The 25646-nt window shown below is 39.8% G+C and overlaps 2 protein-coding genes across 9 annotated transcripts in view; one reads left to right on the top strand and one right to left on the bottom strand.

Moving 5' to 3' along the window:
* Nucleotides 1-14698, bottom strand: part of PROSER1 (proline and serine rich 1) — a 28179-nt gene extending 13481 nt beyond the window's left edge. The window contains exons 1-8 of one of the 7 annotated variants that reach the window (XM_082435562.1): nucleotides 13810-14693; nucleotides 11336-11426; nucleotides 10735-10800; nucleotides 8340-8408; nucleotides 6304-6398; nucleotides 5222-5315; nucleotides 3293-3403; nucleotides 872-955 (exon numbers count right to left, since the gene is read on the bottom strand). In XM_082435562.1, coding sequence (XP_082291688.1) covers nucleotides 872-955; nucleotides 3293-3403; nucleotides 5222-5315; nucleotides 6304-6398; nucleotides 8340-8357 — 402 coding nt within the window. In that variant the 5' untranslated portion in view covers nucleotides 8358-8408; nucleotides 10735-10800; nucleotides 11336-11426; nucleotides 13810-14693. The other 6 variants (XM_082435563.1, XM_082435560.1, XM_082435557.1 and 3 more) reach the window with 6 other exon arrangements.
* Nucleotides 14699-14818: 120 nt separating this feature from the next.
* Nucleotides 14819-25213, top strand: NHLRC3 (NHL repeat containing 3). Of its 2 annotated transcripts, XM_082435715.1 has the most exons (8): nucleotides 14819-14929; nucleotides 15070-15266; nucleotides 15477-15635; nucleotides 15943-16090; nucleotides 18823-19023; nucleotides 19786-19877; nucleotides 22313-22425; nucleotides 23030-25213. In XM_082435715.1, the coding sequence occupies exons 2-8, from the start codon at nucleotides 15183-15185 to the stop codon at nucleotides 23280-23282; spliced, it is 1050 nt and encodes a 349-aa protein (XP_082291841.1). In that variant the 5' UTR covers nucleotides 14819-14929; nucleotides 15070-15182; the 3' UTR covers nucleotides 23283-25213. The 2 variants fall into 2 exon arrangements, with proteins under 2 accessions (XP_082291841.1, XP_082291840.1); XM_082435714.1 differs by lacking the exon at nucleotides 14819-14929 and having other exon boundaries at nucleotides 14954-15266.
* Nucleotides 25214-25646: the final 433 nt, after the last annotated feature.

Genomic DNA, 25646 nt, shown 5'->3' with positions numbered 1-25646 from the left:
TTTTGCCTTTTGAAATCCACAAATCTTTCATTTTAGAGTTGATAGAACTTATGTAAGTAACAAGGAACATTCAAAGGGTTGATCTCCAGAGAACCGGAGGTATCCAAAGATAGGCCACATGCTGTACTTTTAACTACAGAGAGAGAGAGAGAGAGAGAAAGACAGAGACAGAGAGAGAGGATGCTAGAGCACGCACACCCACTCGAGGGGGCTGGCACTCACGCCCCTGCAGCAGAGGGGCTCCACTGGTGGTAAGGGACCCAGACTCTCTCTAGTGCTCATAACGGCAGCCCTGGACGACGTACTGGTCCTGCACAAGGACTATGGTCTGTGACTACCTTGCTATAAACAACTGTCACTGGAGTTCTTGTCAGGCGGGCAGGCAGGACTGCAAAGTGGCTGTGTGGAGGCCTCCAGTACATCAACTCCAACAATCCTTCAACCCACGGGCTTGCCTTCTCCTGTTCAGTTCATATTCCAATCAGTCATTCTAATCACTCCCTTGAAAATACTCTCCACCTCCTAGCTCCATTCTTACTTCACTAACACTAATGCTAATTCGGCCACCAAACCACAACCTTTGTTAAAGTGAACTCTCCGCACTCCACATCTCCAAGCAAACAGCTGAATGTGGCTGCAGAGAAAAGTAAAAACAGTTCATCTGGTCTACCTTTAAAATAAGATATTAAACCTCAATAGGGCCCTTAACACTGTTAACTAATTATACTATACTTCCCTAGGCCATTCACTTTCCTAGAGTTTCTGGTATACTTTAAGCTTCACAACACAAAAATGAAACTTATTCCTTGAATAGACAGAAAACTAAACGTAAGAGTTAAGACTTGTTCCATAATTTATTTTCTAAACATACTGGTTTGGACGGTCCGAGAATCCGTGCAGCTATTCCTTTGCCTTCGTTGGTACACTCTTCACCATCTTTCTTCAAAGGGGTCCCCTATTAAAAAAAAGAAAAAGGAAAGATAATTGAGACTTAAAAAAACCCAAACAAACCCAAAAGCAAAAACAGAACAGAACAAAACAAGACGTCCACTGTATTACACAGAAAAGGACGTAACTTGGTAGGAGATCAAGGACTTGGATTGCAAACCCAATCCTGCCCTGGCTGCCTGATGCCAACCAAGTCCTTGACCCTCCTCTGCCACAGAACCCTCATAACACGTACAGAGGTAGAAGGAAACACACAACACACATGGAGATGACAGAAGAGGATAAAGTATGTTCTAATTTTTGGGGGCTTCCCTGGTGGTGCAGTGGTTAAGAATCTGCCTGCCAATGCAGGGGACACGGGTTCGAGCCCTGGTCTGGGAAGATCCCACATACCGCGAAGCAACTAAGCCCATAAGCCACGACTACTGAGCCTGTGCTCTAGAGCCCGCGAGCCACAACTACTGAGCTCACATGCCACAACTACTGAAGCCCGCGCGCCTAGAGCCGGTGCTCCGCAGCAAAGAGAAGCCACCACAATGAGGCGCCTGTGCACCACAACGAAGGGTAGCCCCCGCTCGCCACAACTAGAGAAAGCCCGCGTGCAGCAATAAAGACCCAACACAGCCAAAAATAAACAAATAAAAATAAAAAATTTTATTAAAAAAAAAAAAAGGACGTTCTAATTTTTTCTCTGCGCAACAGGAACAGCCAGAGACAGACCTCCAGTGTTACAGTGTATAATGCTCAAAGAATCAAAAAGAGTTCTTGTATTACAGTTGAAAATAGGTAATAAAAAATGGTGTTTTCTATAAGCAGTAAGTGTGATAGCTTATACTGACCTCATTCAAGACTGCTATAATGAACAGATCAAAATAAGTTGACACCCTATTACAACATGTCCCCCTGATAGCATGTGTTCTAAATGGTACATACTAGTATGGAAGCCAGCTTCCAAGGTGGCCCCCAGTGACCCTCAGCTCCTACTGCCCTTGTGCAGCCCTCCAAATGAATAGGACTGACCTGTATAACAAATAGGATATTCCAGAAATGATGGCCGTTGACTCCCAAATCTCAGTGATAAGAGAAAACACAGCTTCCGCTGGCCTCCTCCGGGACTATCTGCTCTGGTGGAAGTCGGCTGCCATGTCAGGAGGTACTCAAGCAGCACTAAGGAAAAGTCCTTATGGCAAGGAACAAAGACCCCCTGCCAACAACACTAATTTGCCAGGCATGTAAGTGAGCTACCTCGGAAGCTAGGCCTGTGTTTCAGTCAAGCCGTCAGGTGACTACAGCCTCATGAGAAACGCCGAGCCAGAACCAAGCTAAGCCTTTCCTAGATTCCTGATACATAGAAACTGCATGAGATACTAAATGTTTACTGTCTCAGTCCACTAAGTTTTAAGGTTATTTGTCACACTGCAATAAAAATATACCATTCTGGGCTTCCCTGGTGGCGCAGTGGTTAAGAATCCGCCTGCCAATGCAGGGGACACGGGTTCGAGCCCTGGTCTGGGAAGATCCCACATGCCGCGGAGCAACTGGGCCCGTGCACCACAACTACTGAGCCTGTGAGCCACAACTACTGAGCCCACATGCCACAACTACTGAGCCTGTGCTCTAGAGCCCACAAGCCACAACTACGGAAGCCACGCGCCTAGAGCCCATGCTCCGCAACAAGAGAAGCCACCGCAATGAGAAGCCCATGCACCGCAACGAAGAGTAGCCCCCACTCGCCGCAACTAGAGAAAGCCCGCGCACAGCAACGAAGACCCAATGCAGCCAAAAATAAATAAATTAAATAAATAAATAACTACCAGGAATCGCTTGCAATGAATAAAAATATTAAAAATATATATATATATACCATTCTATGAAAAAATTATTTCACAAAGAAGTCTGAGGAACACTGGGTGATACAAAAACAAGTGTCTTTCTTACAGGACTTCTCAGAGCCTTTATTATGCAACATGATTCTCCAGGAAGGAGACTCTGCATTCAGAGTTTCCCAAACACACTTAACTGTGAAACTGACTGCAGAATACCGAGAATTTGAGAAATACTCCTTTACTACATGTAAATCAGTGCTTCTAAAATACTTGGAAAAATAAAACCAAATCATCCTCTTTTCCATTTGGCTTGTTCTTCTGTACATTTTACGCAAATAGTTTAATACAGTTTATGTATGAACTTTCATTCAGCAGTGAATCTATGAATTACGTTGCTGACATAGCAAAATCCCTTTCCTTTGTAGACACATCATCAACTGGCATTTTCTTTAAATATCATTAACTATGCTCAATTTCATATGAAGAAGTTTCATATATAGCCACAAAAGTATACTTACTGGGAAAATTCCATTTATGCGACTAGGTTTTCCTTTGGGATATGGATTTCCTGGGATTGTTCCACAAGAAGATATCATAGCATGAGGAGCTTTGCAGCCCGCCTTGAAAGCCTGTGAAATAACAAAGAAGAGGGTGGTTAAAAAAAAAAAAAATCAAAATCAACTCACAAATTAAGTATTCTGGATGTTGGGAAGCCCTGCTAAATAACATGAATTAAGGAATAGCATCACATTCAATCTGTTCATACATCAATCAGCACTTCCACTGGTGAACATGACCAAAATTAGTAAGTAAAATCACTTCATTTAATGGAATTATTTAAATGGTAATAATGTTTTTAATGTCACAGATAATAAACTCCTATACAAAGATATCTTCCCAATGGATTTTGTAAATTGTGTGCAAAGAAGTCCATTTACTATTTGATATGTCTCATTTCTCCAACGACCAAGAAATAACACTGTCCAACTCAATAAACACCAAGCTCACATTACAGGTAAGGAAAAGAGAGCACAGCCACGAAAGAGACACGGTCTCCACTCTGAAGAAGTTTACATAACTTAGTGGATAAAACACAAACAATAACATGGGACACTGGGTGCCCAAAGAGCTATACTGATGAAAAAGTAAGAGTTCTCTGGGTACTAGTGTTCAGCATAATGTTACATAATTATGAGATACACTGAAGGATGAGATCTTGGTCTAGCTTATTTATTATTGTGCCCCCAGCTTCTGAAATGGCGCCTAACACATACTGAGTTAGTGCTCAATACATATTTATTAAAGGAATGAAAGACACTGTAACAGGTGACATGTATTCTAATGGATCTATACTGTATAAGGATATCAAGTTAAATACATATATGCTGTATTTTACAGGTATATATGATATTATTAGCTATATAATCCAGCCCCGTACTAAACATTCCAACCCTAAAAATCATCTCAATTTTTAGCTATTATAAATAGTACCAGGGTGAGTGCCCTTATACATGAATGTGTATGTTTCTATTTATTTCCTTAGTATAAATTCCTAGAAATAGAATTTTTGGGTCAAAAGGTATGAAATTTTAAAGGCTCTTCAAGTTTGCCTTTCAGAAAAGTTGTACTAATTTACATTGATTAAAGGACCTATTCCACAGAAGACTCAGGCCCAGATTATTTCTGAGATGGGGAAAGTCACATGATCAGAATGCTTCATAAGGAAGAAACTACAGTAGTAAATGCCTAATGCCTTAAAGAATTTAGTCAAAAAACTCAATGAAGTTATTAAAGTAAAGAAACATGGGCTCAGATCTTGCTTTTGCTACAGTAACTTATGACTAAGGCAAGCTCTCCACTCTCCTGAGCTTGGTGGAGGGCGTGAGGGTTAAATACGATTGAGCTGCAGCTCCTAGGGCAGCAGTCCGTGCCTCACTCAAGCAGGTTTCTAATGACTAATTCAGTTTCCAACCACCACAATCCTAAGAAATAGCTACCTTAGATGACGAACCAAGTTTTCTAGGCTTGGACAAGTACTACTTCCCCCACTCTTACAGATTTTAAATTAAAAAACTGCAATCTTGCTTTATTACTCATCTCTTATGAATTTGATGAAATAAGCCCAATGACAAAGCAAATTTAAACAGTCAAGTTTCTAAATATATAAAATGAAAGACAAAAGCTTGGAGCCATGGCAGAGCTACCAAGGGACCGAGAATAAACACCCCATGAGGCTCACGCTGAGGGCTGGCTTCTCACTCTCAAGCCGTCTCTTCATTCACCAGTGTCCCCCCTCCAAAGACTGCTGGGGTGCCATTCTTAACCCATCACATAACAGCAGTCAGGTTATTCAACAAAGTTAACATAGGAATAAGACTGTACTGTTTTCTTCATCAGCATTCAGAAAAACCAACATACCACTTATACAGCAATCTCGAGGAAATTACCTGTTCAAGCACTCTCTTGCACCGTTTCTTCTCAGACATATTTATCCTGAACAGATCTTCAATGGGACGAGAATTCTGTGCATCAACAATGTTTCTACCAAGCAAATACAATTTAGCTTTTCATTTAAGAAGCTGGACACACATATTTAATACATAGATATATCTGAGTAAGCTTTTCCCCATGACATAATGAGGAAAGTATGATTATTTCGTTTTAATTGGTGAATGGAAATAACATGTTTATATGAAGATGGTAAATATAATAACTGAACTGACATTTATCTGGCTACCTGAAAGTAACAAAGTAATACTTCAAATAAAAATCACTATTTTGAGATTCCTGCAAATACACCCTCTCAATGAGTGTCAGGGGAGCTACTGGCCATAAAACGAACCCATGTGCTAAATGCCTAAAAATCATGGTTGATCTAAAAATGAAGTTTAACCTTATGCTTCATTTTAATTTTGTGCTTTTTGTGGTCATTTACAAATATATAAGGGACTTAAAAATGCATATGCTGTAAATAAACAGCAACTTCTAGACTCTTACATTATAGGAGAGTAGGTTCCTTTTCTCTTACATTCATCACAATCTTTTCTCAAATGTCGTGCTGGGTGCTTTCACACATCTTACAGTATTTAAAGTTCACATCCCTACTAAGTAGATGAGATCCTTATTTTCACAACTGAGGAAAATAAGATCCAGAAAGAGTAAGTATATATTAAGTCAAAAAAATACACGTTGTCAGAACGTGGAAGAACCCATCTAACTATAAGTCCTCTGGCTTTATCACCAAGTCTTTCAAGTTATTCAGGGTGGGAATGCAAAGCAAGTCACCGAAATGCAGACAAAGTGAAATAATTAAACTCGAGAAGCCCCACTATTTTATAAGTTATAACCATGTGTAATAAGCACACTAGATACTTAGATATAAGAATTCAGCTCTATGCTTGCATGGATTTTATTAGCGTTCCATTTACTAATATAATTCTGACACATTAACTAACATACACTAATGAGTTAAAAAGCGTTTAAAAAGTCTTCCAAATTTTTCTCCAATGAAGTAAAAAGAAATACTTACGAAGCTAACAGTTCAAGAGCAACTAGTTTGTCTTTACTGAAGGTGAAACAGTTGAGTATATTGACCACTTCTGCTGGGTGAACAGCCACCATTTTCTATTAATATAAAAAATAATGAGAAATTTTTTCAACATGAGAAATTTTCATGCAAGAAATTGCCTTTTGGGGGGGAGTGTAATTAAATGTTCTTAATATAAATATTTGAGATGAAAACTGCTTAATCAAAAGTAAGTCCTAACAACTGTGTGCATTAAAATTAGGCTTTTCAATGTAACTACTTTAATTGAAGAGCCAAGTTCTCCTATGTGCTCCTTCTTATCCACATTTCTCAGTATGTTCATCTACTGAAAAAAAAACTTACATGTTCTGCTTTCCTCAGAAAGGCTATATAAAAAGGGATATTTACAAATATGGGAGATACATTGCTCGAGAAGTTAGAAAAAAATTATATTCCTCAGTTAGAGTGCTAGGTACGCCACAATCAGAGCTTCCTAATGAAGTCCAATCACATCATTAGAGGAAAGATGGGTTAAACAGGTTTCTTACTGAACTTTCTTAAGAGCCTTGTTAACGTGCACTGTGACAATCCAGGACTGTGTGGGCTGTTACATCATTTATTTGCCTAGGATGCCTGTATCTTTGAAAAGCAGGTCAATTTCTAAATGTATGTTAACAGTGCAGGAAATTCAAAAGCAAAGTCAGGATAAGGAGATCAGTTAGAATCAACTGATCAACAAAAGTGTTTTCAAACACTTTAACTCCTGTACCGCCAGAAGAACTGGTAAAACCATATACCCCACTGCGTGTTTTTAAATTGACATCTAAAAATTTTACCAGAAGTTTTACGTATCTGCAAAAGATTTCCTTATATGTAAGTTTATTACATATTTCTGAAAACCTTGGAACTACTGATCTAGTTCATTTACTTTATGAATATGTCCATAATAGAACCTAACTGTCAGTCAGTCTTCAGTAGGAAAACAGTCAAATCAGACTTACTTTGTCTATAAGTGCACTACGGTGTGCCTGTGCAGCCCTCTCACCTCTGATTTTTAATTCTAAGGTAGGTGGATAGGCAAGCCAGCCTAAGAGCTTTGTTATGAGTTTGTTGTCCTGATAAAATAAGGCAAGGTCCCCATCAGTATTTCTTACGGAAGCTCTGTTTTGCTCTCCCTCTCAGGATAGTGCATTGTCTCTTTGGTCCTTAGAGAAAGATTTTCACCCCCAGCTGATGGGTGAGACAACCTTTTTTTTTTTTTTTTTTTTTTTTTGGTAAAGCAGAAAAAAAGCAATTGTTTAAGAGAAGAAGCACTAACAGACCCAGCACTTTCTTAGGCAAATAAGTTTAGGAAGCTAAGGATTGTAGATTTCCTTAAAGCTATCAATGCCTGATACTCCCAGGAAAATCTTCCTATACAGCCAAATCCTGTTTGACTTTGGTGCCTCTGTTAATCTAGGCTCTAGAGCTATGCTATCCATATAGAAAGTCGCCACTAGACACGTGTGCCTGTTTAAATTGAAATCAAATAATACCTTAAAAATATCCTTCCTCAGACAGATGACATGTTTTAAGTGCACAAAAGCCACATGTAGCCAGTGGTTACCATAGTGGTTAGAGCCGATATAAAACATTTCCATCATCGCTGAAAGTTAATTTGGACAGTGTTGGTCTAAAAAATGTAAGTATAAACCAGTCTGAATATTCTTCTAAGACTAAATACAAGAGGGTGAAGATATACAAAAATAAAAGTAAATAAAAATACTTAAGAATTCAAATCCTATGTTTTGCTTGCCTATAAATATTTTCTACTCCAATCTGCCAATTAGGACCCTGTACAATTTAATAGTACAGTACATCCGATTTAAATTTACAAGTTTTAATTTTTTAACAAAGTTATTCTGAATAATCAAAGTATAATGAAATTTAGTGTCAGGACCTAATGCAAACAAATTACAACTTGAGATGAATTAAGAGAAAACTAGGGGAGAATTCAAAATACTTAAATTCTACATTCTAAGGAAAAATAAATTACTTACATGCTGCAATGCTTTCATTGCCTTCAACTGAGGCTCAGCCCAGGAGAAATATCTCAGTAAATCAACCACCTGAAAGCAAAGAACTAATTTAGCTCTAACGACAATGTGTTTGCAAACATTTCTCCAAGATGTATTTCAGTACTTTGAACTACTATTCAAAGTGTGCTGCCTGGGCCCCGGTGAGGAGGCATAAGCATGACACCAGAGTTCAGACTGGGCTGACGGAGTAGCCAAGTGCAGCTACTGAAATTTAAATCAACTGAAATCAAATCAAATAAAAAACTCAGTTCCTTACTGGCACAAGCCACATTTTAAGGGCTCAACGGCCATATGAAGCTGGTAGCTACCATGATGGTTATTGCAGAGAGACAGAGCATTTCCACCATCACAGAAAGTCTTGGACAGCATTGGTCTAGAACAAAGGAAAGTATAAGGTACGGGAAGAAGAAAGTACCCGAAGAAAAGGAAAGCTGGAAAAGTACTGGATGGAGATAAAAACGTCACGTAGGAATACATAGTATGAATGGAAAGTTTTACAACATTTAGTGGAGAATAACAGTTTTAATCGATCGCAAAAGGGTGTCCAGTGGTGTGGTTTAGTGCAGGTCCACTAACTTCTACTCTTTAACTCACATCTGGAGGGCATACTACTCTTACTCAGACCACACATCTATTCCCTAAAATGTAAGAATCACCCAGAATCACGCCAGCAGCGTCTACATGGCAAGTCATTTTGAGAGCACAGCCAGCCAGGCTCTCTCCCACCACCACCAGCGAAGTTCAAGTGAATGAGGGACATACTGTGCAACGGCCAAGAAGAGGTGAGCAGACACCACGCCCACAACACTGAAGTCTCTGCGTGGTCACCACCACCTGGGTTCACTGCCTCCAAGGACACCCCAAAATGGGGAAAAAAGACTCAAGACGAGAGGATAATAAAATCTGGGTTAATGAATTATTTTACTGAGTTCCTAAAAACGTGTTAAGGCTTCAGTTATTCCACAAAGCGAGGTTAATCTTAGGAACTGGTGTGGTCTGTGAAGAAGAATAAAAATACTTTTCACTCCTTAATGAGAGATACATAAATAGCAAACAAGTATTGTGGGTACTTTCTATACAATTTTCTAAGAGTGTATGCCCTTACTTTTATGAGGATAATGTTTTTACTATATACAGTAAATGCTACCTGGGACTTTACCAACCATAAAACTTTATAAATTATCATGTATGATTATTATATTATAATACAACAATCAATATAATAAGCTTAGAAGGTCACACTTAGAAAGTAGCTTGATAAAATTTTTAATGACTTTAGCAAAGTCATTAAATTTTTAGCAAAGTCATTAAATTTCCACAATAGGAAGTTATCTACAAAATTTCACATATATACACAGAAACACAAGAGAAGGAAAGAAAAGCTATCAGCTATGTGAAATTATAAATCTTTCTCTGAAACATTTAAATTTTTAAAAAAGCATAAGGCGATTTTGAAAAGTAATGGGATAGCTGAAAAACCCTCATTAAATAGGCAGCAACATGTGCAAGTCACAAAGCAGCTTTGAGGAATTTAGTAGGCAGAACTACAGGCTTAAAGTTATTCAAGTTTTTAAAGTCTTGAGAAACAGATGAAAAGTTGGAACATTTACTAACTCAATCTATAGATTCATCCACTGTCTACCCTATTCACGTTCCCAATCCTTTCTGTTCTTCAGATGTACATTTCCATTTCTGGTCTATTTCTCTATCAAGTATTTTCCAAGTGTCTCTTGGAAATCCAGCTTTCTCTGCATATGTGTGTGTGTATATACATGCAAACCTGTTTTTCAAAATCAGCAAACTCCCCCTAAAGTTGGGTGAAAGTCCCCACTAAACTACCACACTGAAAATATTAGTCTTCTGGCAGTTACAGAAACTACTTATTAGACACTATTTTTTTTCTTATTTGCTAAATTTTTTACTTAGTGGCTTCATATAAGAACATATATCACCATTTGTTCAAGTTTTATAAAATGTAGTGAATTTTGCAATTACTGACTCATAAATACTGTACAATTTTGGGTATGTTTACAATTAGAAGTTTACAACATATGATACTGTGCCCAGAATATAAACACTTTGAACTGCTTTCTTCAGACACTGCATTTTAAAATCATGTTAGCATATGATATCGTGGTGAAAGTGGGTATGTTTATAAAATACCAGAACTATAAATCATGTAAAGTTTTCTGCTAAAACTGAAAGCTTCTAAAGTTCCTGAATAAACACAGCAACAAAGTAAAAGCAATTCTGAACTTGACCAGCAGGTAAATAAAGACATTAATTAGAACATCAGTGTAAAAAAAAAAAAAAAAAAGAAAAAAAAATGCTGTTGCTTAAACAAATAAAGGAATACCTGTTCACTGGAGAAATATCCATGCACATATTCAATTGCTTTTAATTTGTACTCTGTCAAAACAGCCTAAAAAACATAGAAAAACAGAATGAATGTATGTAATCATATGCATATATCAAAACTGCCTAAGCAACTCAAACAGCCCTAGCACAAGGAGGCCGATAAAGTCACCATGGTGATGTGACATTCTACCTTCCCAAGTTCCATGCTGTTAGGGATACACTGAGACAGCAGGAAAAGCCCCTGGGCCTCCCTACTCACTCCTACAAAGGAAGGGAACAGAATTGTAAGAGATGTGATTCGACATTAATAGAAATTAAGTATTCCTGGAAAACTAATTGCAGTTTTAAAGCATCCAAAATTCAAGAAGCCGTCATTTTTAAGGTTAAACGTACTACCCATTACTCATTCATCAGATAATTATTTATTGCACACCTGTATGTGCTAAGTGATAGAGAAACAGGGATAAGACATGGTCTCGTCCAGGCTCTCAGTGTTTCTACAGGGATATGAACCCAGGAGCGAATGACACTAGCTGGCAGCGCGGCCTCTGAAAGTTATTTTAATTGCCCTGAGAGCCTCCTCACCAATCACTACCCACCTGTTACTGTGAGGATTAAAATAGTCAAGAGTAGATGTGACACATAATAGGGAAGTTCAGAGAGAAGTCGATGGCCTTGACCCAGCACTACCTAGAGCAGAACGAAATCATGTATGATCTCCTTGCAACTATATGCTAAGCTTACAGATGGAAACACCAGACTATCAAAATTTGGTAACAACCACTCATTAAAAATCCACTAATCCCCTTTGTATGGTGACAGGTGGTAACCAGACATATTGTAGTGGTCATTTTCTAGTATACAGAAACACGGACAGTGTTGTAGGTCAGTTACACTCCAGAAAAAGAAAAATCAACTAATCCCTTTGCATTCACTACAAAACAATCATATCTGTACTTTTCACATGCATCATTCTGCTAGGAGAAAATACTATGACCAGTCAACAGAGAAACACATCCAGGGAGCTCAGTAGCTGAATTTTCACTGAAAAAGGGGAGGGAATGGCATTCTGGATAATGTACTCTTGGGAGTTTGAGTATTATTGCCATTATTGGACACAATCAAAAGCAAGTTTCTGGCCCAAATCCTGGATTGTGCTGATGCCAAGTCATGTCTTAATTCTTTGATCAGCACCTGAGAGGCCCAGCTGTATCCCCAGGCACAACGCCATGGCACTCAGGAGTCAGGCTACCCAACTTTCAACAGTGGTCTCCTCCCTCACCAGGTGGGTAACTTTGAGCTGGCTGGTTAACCTCAGATACTAGATTTGCCCTCTGTAAAATGAGGGTTGCTAGGAGGACCTAATCAAATAACGCACGGAGAAAGTGCTTAGAATAGACACACTCAGTTAAGTGCTCAATAATAAATGACTATTATTATTATTACCCCCTTCTTAAAAAGCAAATTAAATATTGGTTTTTCCCCTATTTCTTTTTCTAGTGTCTTCTTACATGGCTTTGTTTTAAATGACAGTAGTGACAGCCAGTATTACCTACAGACGTAACGGTGACACTCAGGAAGATATTACCTGGTTTAAACTGACTTACATTTACAAAGTCTGAGAGCAATTTTTAAAAAGCCAACAGTGATTCACACACTTAAATATGCTTATATATTTACCCCATTTTAATAGCCTAATACTGTGTTGATGTATCTAATTATTTGGCATAGACAGCAAAAGATATATTTTGATTTCAGACCAGAAATAAGGACTTACGTTGCTATGAATTTGATTTTAATCTCTGGAAAATTTCCTATTCCCCTCATTAGTAATTACTATGTCATCTTCCCAGAGTTTAGAAGGGAGAGAATATGCAAACCGACACTCTATAGCTTCCAAAAGTAGAAATCGACTGGTCTACCCGAACAAATTATTTTCTCATAAATAGTAGTTTAACATCAGCTCATGAACAAATTGTGGCAAATTCTAAGTATATAATTAGCAAGCTAATGTTTTATTGCAAATTTTCGTTGGACAAATTGGGTTTGCAAAAGCAGAAATTTCATTCAAAAAAAGAACACTCAATATCCTTACAAATGTAAATTTAACCTAACACGCAAATTTGACGAAGAAAAAAGAGCTTTAAAAAGCATGAAGGAAAACAACATTTTGCTTTACAGAGAATGAAGAAAAAGAGCAAGTCCACAAGCAATTTTATTAATAACTTTGTAAGCTGAAATAAATAATAATCACCAGAGCACAAGGTAACAAGTCTTTTCGCGTCAATCAAGGGTCTTAAAGATATGAAAATGGCGAGATAATTGCCCGGAAATTCTAAGCAAAGGACCCTGTATTAGCATAAGAATGGTTAGTCAGTCCTTCTAGGTTTAACTTTGTAAAGTCTTACTTTTTGCGCTTGAAATAGTGTTAGGCTCAAGGGTACATGCCAAATTTTTTGCTGTCTGGTTCATTCTGGGAGGTAGGCTATGCACAATAGCCTCAAAATGAAGCAAAAACTTGAAAGCGGGAGAAAAAAGTTTTGAAATGCGAGTGTTTGAAGCCCATTCCTAAGAATGACTTTAAACTTAATGCCACACTTATTAGGACACTAATTTTGTCCGGCACAGGCAACAAATATAGTCCGCTTATATTATACTCAGATTCTAAAAACCTGTAATAATAACTACCGTTAAAGAAACTCCCTACGCTATTATCTTTAGTTTTCACTCACTCTTACGTTACTGAAAGATGAGGAAATCGGTTCAGAAATATTAAAATCACTTATCCGAAACTACAGAGCTATTAAAGATTTGTAGAGCGGGTTTCGGAACCAGGGGCTCTGAATATAACATCCGCAACACCGCACTGATTCTCAAGAAGTTTAGCGTTAACATAATTTCTATTTGTATCGTGAAATATATCAAGATATAAACTCCTACTCTATACGTTAAAATTCCAACCAGTTTTGCAATCCTTAAACCCGTATTTTACACAATCTGCACGCAGTCCCTCACAGAGAATAAAATCACGAGAATTCGTAGCTCACAGATTTAAGGAATTAAGCGCAATTACCTTTCTAATTTCATCCAGCACCGTTTCAAAGGACTTTTTGTCCATCTTGACTACTATCTCGACGAGAAGAGTTACAGTTTCAATTACAAAACGTTCATCCCTGGTCCGCTCCGATAGTAAAAACGTTTACAGCTGAGAAGAAAAAAAGACTCAAGGAGCAGGAGAAAGGATGCGAAGAGGTAGAGTACTTCAAACTCTGCAAAAATTTCTAAAAATGGAGACTTATAAAAACTTTTTATTAAAAACAAACCCCGTCAGGCTTCCCCAGCTTCTTTACACAAAGCTTCAGGACCCCCTCGGGGAAGAGAAACCCGAGGTTCGGTAGCCGGAGGCAGAGCGTCGGTCCCCGCAGCTCAAAGGCAGGCGCCGCCGGGGGAAGGTCCGGAAGCCGCCTTCCCGAGTGGACCGGCCCGGAGAGCAGAGGCACCCGCGCCCCGAATCCCGCGGGCGGCGAGGAGGGAAACACCGGTTTCTCGGCCCGCACTTGCACCTCGGCCGCCGCCGGCCGCCCCTCACCGCCGCGAATCTGGCCTCATGGCCCGCCTCGCGCTCACTCCAAGCAGCTCCGCCGGACTCCTGGGTCCCGTAGCCCGGGCAGCAGCGGCCTGGCAGCTCTTTGTTACCAGCTGCCACCGCTTCCGGGAGCGGGCGGGCGGCCGGCTAGCACCGGGAGCCGGGCGAAGGGGGCACGGTCTCAGGTAAGGGGACTCCCGAAGACCGCAGCGCCAACAGCGCCAAGAGCCCTTCCTGGTTACCCCCAGAGCTTCCCCCGGCTCGCGGGGGCCTTCAACGGAGCCCGTCGCGCCAGAGTAAACTCAACTCTGCGCCGCCAGCTGAAGCCACTCTTCGCGGAGAGCCTATGGAGGGGTCCTGATGTGGGAATGTAGGTGTCCATAGCGGATGCCTGGATGTCTCGGAATTGGATGAAGTTGAAGTCTTTCCCAGAGCCTGAAAGTTATTAATCAAACCTTAATTCTAAGGTTTGATTGTGCTAATTTTTGGTTGTTAGGTCTGAATTTAAAAGAATGAACGTCGAGTGGTTAAGGCATATCTACGGGCGCCCCGATTTTGGCGGACTGGAGAGGTCCACAGCGTGGACCGTCCGAAGGGTGGTCACGGGGTAAACCCAGGGCACGCGACATGGGGATGGGGAGGGGGAAGGGTAGGGGGAGGCGGGCGGCGGGAACGCGCTGGGAATCCGGAACCCCAGTTCTGATTTTCTTTCGCCCTGGTCTTTGCTGCCTTCTGGTTCTCTCCTAGGCGCATTGGAGCTAGGAGCTCAGTGCAGCGACGAACCGCGTGGACCTGAGGCTGTCCGGGCGGCCCCCAGCCACCTGCCGATCTTTCTCCCTTGTCTGGATTCGTGTCTAGTCATGGCGAGATTCTGGGTGTGCGTAGCCGGCGTTGGCTTCTTTCTTGCGTTTCTGGTTTTCCATTCGCGTTTTTGTGCCTCTCGGGTGAGTTGGGTAGTGAGGAAATGGCTGTCGGGTGTGTGGATAGCAGGGTGGGGAGACGGTCTTGGGATGGCGGTGGAGCTGGTTCTCTCACTAGTTCATCTCAAAACCTGCACCGGGGGCCGAACCGCCGACTCGTTGCCTGTTTCTTAGCGTTAAAACGTTTGTAATACGGTACATCGCCATTTTCCTTATTTTCCTCTTCTTTCTCAGCTCCCGCTACATCTTCACTTAGCTTTTAAAATTTCCTGGAGAGCTGAGGAAGCCCTTTACCGGCTGGATGTGGATTGGCCTAAGTATTCAGAATACTTTACTGGAGCAACATTTTGTGTTGCAGTTGACTCCCTCAACGGATTGGTTTACGTAGCCCAAGTAAGTAAAATTGGGATTTTTTTTTTTTTTTTAAGTTATGAATACAAAGAAAACAGTTTTCCTGTCTCGCCGAACTCAGTAACTGTATACGTTTTTATCACGCCAATTGTGGAATTCGTTTTTTGAGTTAAAGTTAATACTTTGGTTTTGAACGCGGTAGAGATTAATATTGTAAGGTTTTGTAGATGGCTTTTAAAACGTTACTAAATTCCTCGGTTAACCTATAATTTTTGTTTCTCTCTGCCAAAATAAAGATTGCTTCCTTAAAAGTGATCGTATCTAAGCAGTTATTTTTGTATACCTTCAGAGAGGGGATAACATCCCAAAGGTATTAGTGTTCACAGAGGATGGATATTTCCTACGAGCCTGGAATTATACAGTTGACACACCTCATGGTATATTTGCAGCCAGTACACCACATGAACAATCCGTCTGGATCACGGATGTAGGAAGTGGTATGTGTAGTAATACCTATTAAATTATCTTGCTAGAAATCACAGCTTTGCCCATGTTCTTGCTTGTCCATTTTAAAATCAGAGTGGCCGAATCTAATTGTAATTCCTTTAATGATTCGTGAAATCGCTTGTTTCTAAATCTTTATATTGTACTTCTGTAGAATCAAGACATTTAACAAGGAAGCTATGATTATTATGATCTTTCCTTCAAGTTGTCACAGAGCTTTTGCCTTTTAAAATATCAGTTGCTCTTCCTAGATTAGATAATTCTAAACTTCTTCTGTGAAGCAAAATAAAATGGCGATCTCTAAAAACTAATGAATGGAGTCCTTGCCTTTAGTTTTCCTTTACCATTTCTCTTTCAAAAGAAATTATGCTGATAACAGAAGTTATAATAGGCTAAATGCCTAATAGTTTTAAACAGATCTCATGTGACAATACAATGAAAAATCTTTGACTTCAATTCTTGCTATTGAACCACATGCTTTGAAAAGTGAAAAAAAAATTATTCCAGGTGAAACAAAAGAGAGAGAGTGAGATTATGCTGAGAAACCAGAACTGCTTTCTTGCCCAAAGTACGAGATCTGCAGAAACTGCTGGTGTTAATGTTTCTGAAATCCCACTGACTTCAGCATGTCTGAAACCTTCCTTCTGTCGAATATTTTTAGTAGAATGTGCTGCAAAACAAAGTAAACACAGTTGAACTTAAAACTGAGATAAGTTTTCAGAGATAACTGTTTGCTTGTGCTTGTGGCTTAAGACAAGATGGTATAAGAGATAACCTGGTATTATCTTAGGATCTCAGGAAGGAAAGAGATCTTAAAATATTTCTAGTCTTACTTGTCCCAGTTATTCTGAAGGTCCTTCTGTTTCCCCACTTCTGGCTAATTCAGATACCGTTTTGGAATTAAAGAGGTCTCAGTTTTTTTAGGAAGTGCCCTTACCACATCTGTTCTCAGAACCCAAAAGATTTCTGAGCCTCAGCCCCGTGACCCATTTATTTAAAGCTGTATTTTGGGTGGTAAGATTTTGGTTAACCCCCCAAAATCTAAGTTATCTCTGAGTTCATTGTTAGACTCTATGAAATTTGATTATTTTTACTTTTTTTTTTTTTTTTTCTTTTCGGGATTCACTGTTAAAAGAGGCCATTACTTTTTTTTTTTTTTTTTTGAGACCATTACTTTTTAATTCGTTCCATTCATGTGATCCTTTTTTATAAAATACTTCACTGGTTCCCAGAAATAAAAAGAACACACATGGTCTCTTCATTCTTTCCATTATAGCTTGTTTTTCCGCACACAGATCTGGAGACAGTTTTTCTATTCCTTCCTATATTTCAGAGAATAAATTCTGTTCAGTAAAAACATGGCTGCATATCATAGCCATTAAAAAAAAATTATTTACTGGTATTCTATTTCTTTTCCAGTTCCTTAGAGACTTTGTAGTGTGCTTTCTTTTTTTTTTTTTTTTTTTAAATTTTATTTATTTATTTATTTTTGGCTGTGTTGGGTCTTCGTTTCTGTGCGAGGGCTTTCTCCAGTTGCGGCGAGCGGGGGCCACTCTTCATCGCGGTGCGCGGGCCTCTCACCATCGCGGCCTCTCTTGTTGCGGAGCACAGGCTCCAGACGCGCAGGCTCAGCAATTGTGGCCCACGGGCCCAGTTGCTCCGCGGCATGTGGGATCCTCCCAGACCAGGGCTCGAACCCGTGTCCCCTGCATTGGCAGGCAGACTCTCAACCACTGCGCCACCAGGGAAGCCCCTAGTGTGCTTTCTTTAATGTTTTGTTCTCTTATTATTGCTACAGACTTTAGCTCAAGTCTCCAAAACAAGTATAATAATAAATACAATTGTCAAGATAGGATTGTAATGCAAGCTGATTCACTTTATTTCCAGAGCCCGTTGTTTCCAATTTATCATTTGAATGCCTACCAGTTAGTTGGTCTTGGTATGCCTTCAAGTTGGTTTCTGTTAACCGCTTTATAGTTTTTCCCTATTTGTTAATATTCCACTTTATACTTTTGCTTGTAAGATAATTATAACTCAAAGAAGTTTTAGTGTGAGAAGATAAGATACTGGTGATTTGGAAAGATCTATTCCTTTCTTAGGAAAGAAAAGCTAATGGGTTGAATTTTGTATTTGTTTCCACTAGGAGAAATGTAACTTAAAAAAGTCGGTATTGTTATAAACCAATGTTACCGCAATTTAAAAAAAAAAACTTAACACAAGAATAGATATAAATGACTTTTATAAACAAATAAACAGAAGTTTGTATTTTAAAGAACTTTTTCAGTCAACCACTGAAATTGGAGATCTGCCCGTGAATGACTGGAATAACAGTTTTCAAATATAAGTTGTTCGTTTTCCAGATCCTTCTTAATTTTCTTATACAAGTAATGCTTATTCAAGGTCATAAGATTAGAAAAAGAAAATGGTGTACCAGTACTTTTATATCATGAGCCTTCTGTTTAAGGAGTCAATATTTTTTTTTTTTCAGTTTTCTTTATTTGGATTTAGAATCTTATTTTGGAGTACCTGAGGTTTTTATTCATGAACAGATTTGGCTATAACTAATGAAGCTCTATTGCTTGTCAAATATAACATTTAATTATCTGAGCCTTTTAACTTTTTATTGCTATTTAATTCTGTTACATTTCTGCTCTCAGCTTACTTGAAAAATGTGAATGTTTGTACAATGGTTATATTTTTGAAATGTGCATGTCTATCTTTGTAGGACTCTACGGTCATACTATTAAAAAATACAATTCCTTTGGTGATCTTGTTCAAGTTTTGGGTACCCCAGGCAAAAAAGGCACTGGCTTAAATCCCCTGCAGTTTGATAACCCTGCAGAATTATATGTAGAAGACACAGGGGATATTTACATTGTGGATGGAGATGGAGGACTGAATAACAGGTTGATCAAATTGTCCCAAGGTACGTGGCTTAGTTTTGTATGGTATTATTGCAATACTTTAAAACTGAAGGAACTTTTTGGCCAATCCAATATAAGAATGTTACTTAATAAGTTGGATTTAATTTGTCTGATACTCAGTATAACTTCAGTCTTTGCCTCTACCTTCACATTTCCTTCTTCTCTATGTGTCTCTTTGTCTCAGATCTCCTCTCCTTTCTCTTATAAGGGCACTAGCCATTGGATTCAGGGTCTTCTCTAAATCCAGAATCACCTCATCTCAAGATCCCTAACTTATTGGAAATAGGGCCTTTGCAGATACAATTAAGGTCACATTCACAGCTCTGGAGATTGAGACTTGGGCATATCTTTTTCTGGTGGGGCTGGGGAGAGAGACACCTTCAACTCAGTACAGGGGAATTAAATAAGACGGCCTATAGAAACATAATTTTTAAGCTCAGAGGAATGGTAATACCAAATAACAGGTTGGTTATAAGGGGAACCAGTTTCAGGACGAGGTTGACATGAACCCTGAACAATGGTTTTGTGTTATGAAAAATTCAGGTGGAAACAGTCATTAAAGAAGCAGATTAATTGCTTGAAACAGGGAAAGAATTTTTTTAAGCATACGGATTACTCAAATGGGTGTATAAACAGAAACCTAGGAAAACATAATCAGCTGGGGGTATAACTGAGTAGTTTGTAACTTGTGACATAAAATATAGCATGTAAATGCATAAGGTATTCTATATGTTGTTCTGACCATATATGTGTACCATTTATAGATTTCATGATCCTTTGGCTACATGGAGAAAATGGAACAGGACCTGCTAAGTTCAGCATTCCTCACAGTGTTACAGTTGATTCTGATGGTCGGGTAAATATACAGCGCCGCTGTGGACTGTCTGAATATATGGGGGTGGTGCAGAGCATGGATATATGGGCACACGGGAGTGTCTAGACATTTGGATATGTGTGTATGTTAGTGGATGTGTGTATCTGGGTACGTCTGAGCAATTCCTCTGGGTATATCCACATACCCTCTTATAAATGTTTGGGTCCTATAATGAAGTTCCCCAAATATTTAGAAATGAGCAAAATAGATCACCTCTGTCACTTAAAGGATAGAAGAAGCAAATAATGGAACAGGATATAAGTGAAGTTGCCTGAAAAAAAAGAGTTGTGTTGAGAACGTGTTGATCAAAAGGGAGATGGAAGAGGTTAATCTTGGAAGCTTGAAAAAGGGAGTGACCAGGCACACTCTAGTTCTCCAAGTGACCTAGCTCCACTCTGTCTGAGGAACAGAAAGCTTTAACCAACAAATTTCAATTTCTTTTTTTCCCACCTCTGTCTGTCCACTGCCACCTCTTTTGCTTTTACACACCATTAAGCATACGTCTCTTTTGGAGAGTCACCTTCCTGTAACCAAACCCACCTAAAATGTTTTATATTAGTTTCTCCACCTGTTTTCCTGTAGCAGCCCTTACTTTCCCATTATAGTAATTATCACACTGTAAGATGATGGTTAAATTGTCTCCCCTAATAAGAGTGTAGGCAGTATGAGGGCTGGAACTGCATCCCTTCTGCTTTCTATGTTAGTGCCTAGCCCGTAGTAGTCATCTTACATATTTGTTAAATGACTGAATGCCTTGGTGCGCAGTGGATGCATCAGACTATCTTGGCTTCACGCCATTAGAAATTTAATTCATTTCCACTTCTGATTCTGTGCTCAGCAAGCAACCTTCTGATTATGACTTGGCTTCCTATGTTAACAGAGTGAGGATGTTTTGATCATAAAATCTTCAAGTATTTCCCGTTGTAGATAGGAAGATAACTGAACATATGAACTTGTCTGTAAATTGGGAGCTAGAAAGTTGGAATTCTGGTTTTGCACATTACCCTCCTGAACCTGATGAGCCACTCCCCTCATGGGGTAAGAACAAGGTCAAGTTCCTGAGTCGGCAAGACCTAGACCCAGGTCAGTTCACCATGGTGAGGAATGTCCTTGGAGGTCATTTGATGGGGATACCAAGTGATGAAAAACGGGCGTGTTCATTTCTGGATGCTTGTGTTTTTATAACAACAGCAGCAATGCTATTGTGGCATTTAACATGATTAACTCATTTAATCATCACCTCAACCCTGTGTGAAAAGTTTATTAGTTCCAGAGTTAGATTTGTTGTTTCTTAAACCAGGTTTCTCATAATAAAAATCTGTTGAGTAGGAAAGATAATGCTAACAACCTATAGTGTCGTTCAATCCAAGGGTCTAAACTGTATTTCCTCCTTGGCCACTTATCTAAGACAGTAATCCCAAAATCCTTAAGGAAACTCCTCTTTAGTAAAGAATCATAGATCAGGAAAAGATCTAAGAAATTACCTTACTTAGGGATCAACAGCCTTTCTAAAGTGATACACTGAGTCTTTATTTGTTTCTGACTAGAGATGAATTCAGTGGCTACCAAAACTCACGCGCATTGACAAAGATTTAGTCAGGGTTACCCTGAAGAAATAGTCCTGAATCCACAAATCCCAGAACTCCAGGGACCCTCAAAAGGGGGAAGTAGAGGTCAGCATGTTTGACCCACCCTGTACACATGCCACAGGTTGCATACATCAAATACAGTACACAAAATGTCATTTAGGTCCAATCTGCCTTCCTGTTTATAACAACAGTTTCCTTAAGAACTCATGACAGCCTATAGCAAACCTAAATTAAACCTACTGTTAGCCCATTATCATGCTTTATATGTCACTAAAATCTCCCAAGCTTCCTCTTTAGTTTGGCACTTCGGTTTGGCACTTTGGACATACCCTGGTAAATAGCAGGTAGAGGTTTAATGATGCGATACGAGTGAACAGCTGGCTTCCCACTGGCCTGGGCTCCTAAAGAGCAGGGCTGCTTTTCTATGTCTTTGTCTTGTTAGCTGGCCCAGGAACCAGCAAGTCAACAGGGCTCAGTGACAGCGGTTAGAGGAGGGAATGAATGAATGCTGTCACTTCTCGGTGTCTCCTGATCCTCTGCGTTATAGTGGAGTACTCCAGCTTTTTAGTTAGCCAGATGTTTAGTATAGTAGAGCATTCTAGGCTTCGGGTTAAGACAGATGGCCACACGTGGCTCTCTGGCTTCTTGTAAGCTCTGCTTAAAACAAAGTATTTAACCTTTCTGCATTTGAGTTTCTTATCTGAAAATGGGGTTTTTAAAATTCTCTTCTTTGAGGTCCTCTAAGTCCTCAATGGGAGTGTTTATGAAACTAATGAAAATAAACATTCATTCTCTCCCCCTCTTCTTTTTCTTTTTTTGGGTTCCCAGGTGTGGGTGGCGGACCGAGGCAATAAAAGAATTCAGGTGTTTGATAAAGACACGGGGGAGTGGTTAGGAGCTTGGAATAATTGTTTCGCAGAAGAGGGACCTTCTGCAGTCAGGTAATCGTTTCTTTTTGTTTTAAAATGCTTGTTTGATTTGGTTTATGTTAAGTTTCTCTGAAGAGCTAGCTGAAAGTTTAAAACATTTACTGTTAATTTTAATCAGGGAAAAAGGAGAAGGAAAGAAGTTTTCAGAGAACATGTAATCATATTTCAAATCCCAGGCAGCGTGAGTGCGGTTAAACTCCCAGCACGCTGTGGGATCCAAGTATCAGAGATAATAAAGGCTGGACCTTCCTACATCCTCTGCCCTCGAGATGCAGTTTATTTTTAAACAGAGAATGAAAATAAAAATCTTGAGTCTGTAGTTTCAGACCTAGCCTGACACCGATTCTCCATTAGTTTCATCTTTGTGTAATATTCCAATATTGTTAATTTCAAAAAAAAAAAAAAAACGTAAACGAATCTTTGGTTAAGTCTGTCATCACAAATCTCTTGTTCCCTGCGAAGCAGAATCAGATCAATTTTCAAGCCCCCTTGAAAGAACCCTTCAGCAAGCAGGTCCTCACTGTCGTGTAGCACTGTAGGGGATGCACATGTTGAAAAAATAAATATTTATGTTAACTTTGCCCCGGTTGATTATGCGACATGTCTTCCTCCTTAGATTTACTCCCGACGGGAAGCACTTGATCGTCGCCCAGCTGCATCTGAGCCGGCTCTTACTCTTGGCGGCGCCCCCGGTAGGAAGCATTGGCGACTGTTCGGTGACCAGCACGACCCAGCTGGCGGGTCAGGTCTCACCTCATCTCTTAGACGTCAGTGGGAAGACTGGAGCCATCTATGTAGCAGAAATTGGAGCAAAACAAGTACAAAAATACGTCCCTGTGAATAGCTATTTCTCTTCATTCGGTTCGTAACTGTTTCTTTCCCTGAAGGTCTTTCAAGTGGAAGTTCAGATTTGCAACTTTGGGGCATTCTTGTGACTTTGTTTCACACATGAGTGCATAAGGATATTTTAATGAAAGAAACGTAACTCTAATGAAAAATGGGATGGGGAAGCGGGACTAAGGTGGTAACCCAGTAATTTGCCCTATAGACTCATTCTCCCTGGTCGGGGGGAAACACAGGAATAAAAATGGGTTTGCAGGATAATTTATTGAATTTCACATGAACAACACAAACCTTCACTTTATTCACTTAGTAAAAAAATGAACTCCTTGAGAGATGGGGTCAGATGGGGTGTTGATTAACGAGAACCCACAGGGTGCCAGGTCCTGAAGGTTCAGGAGTGAGGAGGCCGGGCTGTCTGTGTGCCTTTGAGTAGCTTTGAGTCCACAAAACACGGCAACAGCAACGCGCCAGGGAAGCAGGACTTTCAGAAGGAGGGGTGTTATGTCCGAAGCATGGAGAGACCTTGCAGGGGGTCTGCTTGAGCTCTGACTTGAAAAACTGAGGAGGAGAGCACGACGTCCAGGTACAGATGTTAAGAAAAGTGCACGCCCGTTGGGAACTTTGGTAGACTTTCTTTTACAGGCCCAACTTGGCTTTGGTCCTTTAGCTGTAGGTTACGTAGTTTCATCCTTTAAGTATAGGAATAAAATGGCTAGCGTCTACGCACTTTACCCAAAGGGGTTTTTACAAATAACTGGAATGGTTTTTAAAGGTAGCGTTAAAAATAGTTCCTCTCAGTGTCGCCACCTTCCTTCTTTCCTTCCTTCCTTCCTTCCTTCCATCCATCCATCCATCCATCCATCCATCTTTTTTTTACATGAACTCTGTCCATTTCTAACATTTGTCTACCTCAAGGAAGTTTTAGAATTATTTATGGGAGAATGTGTGCCAAACACTTGGAGCTATTAAGATGAAGAATTTCCCCCCTTTCTATTTCTATGTCTCTTTTTTGCCCCTTTGAATATTGGCCTCCCAATTAAGACCATTTGTTCAGTTTGTTCTAGTTCATTCTAGGTTTGGAAGGAACCTTGCCATATTACAACCTTTCAGATCATCCTCCGCCTTTTCTCATATCAGCCTCCCTCTTTATCTCAGTGTTTTACTGTAAATTGAATGGCAAGTGAGAAATCTTGAGCTGACTGTCCTCGTTACCTGTTACGACTGGCGTCTGTTTTCCAGACCTCGAGGAACTTACACTTTTGTCATGTCTTGATGCAGTGAGGAAGGTAAATCTACCAACAGGAAACTCCCTCCTGTGTTCCAAGGCCATTGATATGTGTTTGTGCCATTGGTCAAGCCGTGTGATCTAAGTGAGTTGCCTTAGTTTTCTCTTCAGTGAAATGGGGACATCATTGCCTTTCCTCCTTCAGGAAGGCTGTGAGCATCAGATGTGCAATAGGTACAAATGTGCCCTTTGAAATCTGTAGCTCCAAGTACATTAAAGTCATCTTATTAGCAAGGGTCCTACTAAATGTGCTCTTTACCTGATACCAGCTATCAGTTTTGCCTTAATTTTGCATTTATTGCTTTTTTTCAAAACGTATCCTCACAAACTTTATGCAGTTTAGCCAAATCGACTTGGATGAAAGGAAGTTATTTGAGGTTTTATTTGTTTTGTTTCCAAGCCAGGACAAGAAGTGCAAATGTCTCTTTGAAAGAATATAGGTTAGATTTTGTCATTTCAAAAATGTTGTATTTAACTTTGTTTTATACCAGATTTTTATAAAACTTGCTGAAAGTATTGTTTCCATGTGTCCTGCTAAAAGTGTTTATTTTATTAGCATACTTGTAATTATGGTATCTCACTTTTTTCCTTTGGATTAATTGGTTAAATTAATTGAATGAGAAATGTGTTGTATTTTCTATTAAAAAATAAAGATAGAAGTTTTGGAAAGAATGCAATATTGTCTGATTTTCCAATTAAAGTTTGATTTTATTGTTATAAAAGCAGTCTATAATTTCTTTTCCATTGAAGAATTTCAAGAATCATGAAATCACAGGTTGAGAGTATATCCTCTTCATCCACAGTTGAAGTGAGGGCTGAAGTGTGTAAATATTGCTAGAGGTTGCTTAGAAGACTTAATGTGGCTTGGGCTTTCTCTAGTTGCGGTGCGCGGGCCCCTCTCTGTGGTGGCTTCTCTTGCTGTGGAGCGCGGGCTCTAGGCGTGCAGGCTTCAGTAGTTGTGGTTCGCGGGCTCTGGAACGCAGGCTCAGTAGTTGTGGCGCACGGGCTGAGTTGCTCCGTGGCATGTGGGATCTTCCCGGACCAGGGCTCGAACCCGTGTCCCCTGTTTTGGCAGGCGGATTCCCAACCACTGTGCCACCAGGGA

Source organism: Balaenoptera physalus (genome assembly GCF_965194825.1).
Source record: "Balaenoptera physalus genome assembly, chromosome: 18".
NCBI lineage: Eukaryota > Metazoa > Chordata > Mammalia > Artiodactyla > Balaenopteridae > Balaenoptera > Balaenoptera physalus.
This window is presented reverse-complemented; position numbering and strand designations above follow the sequence as displayed.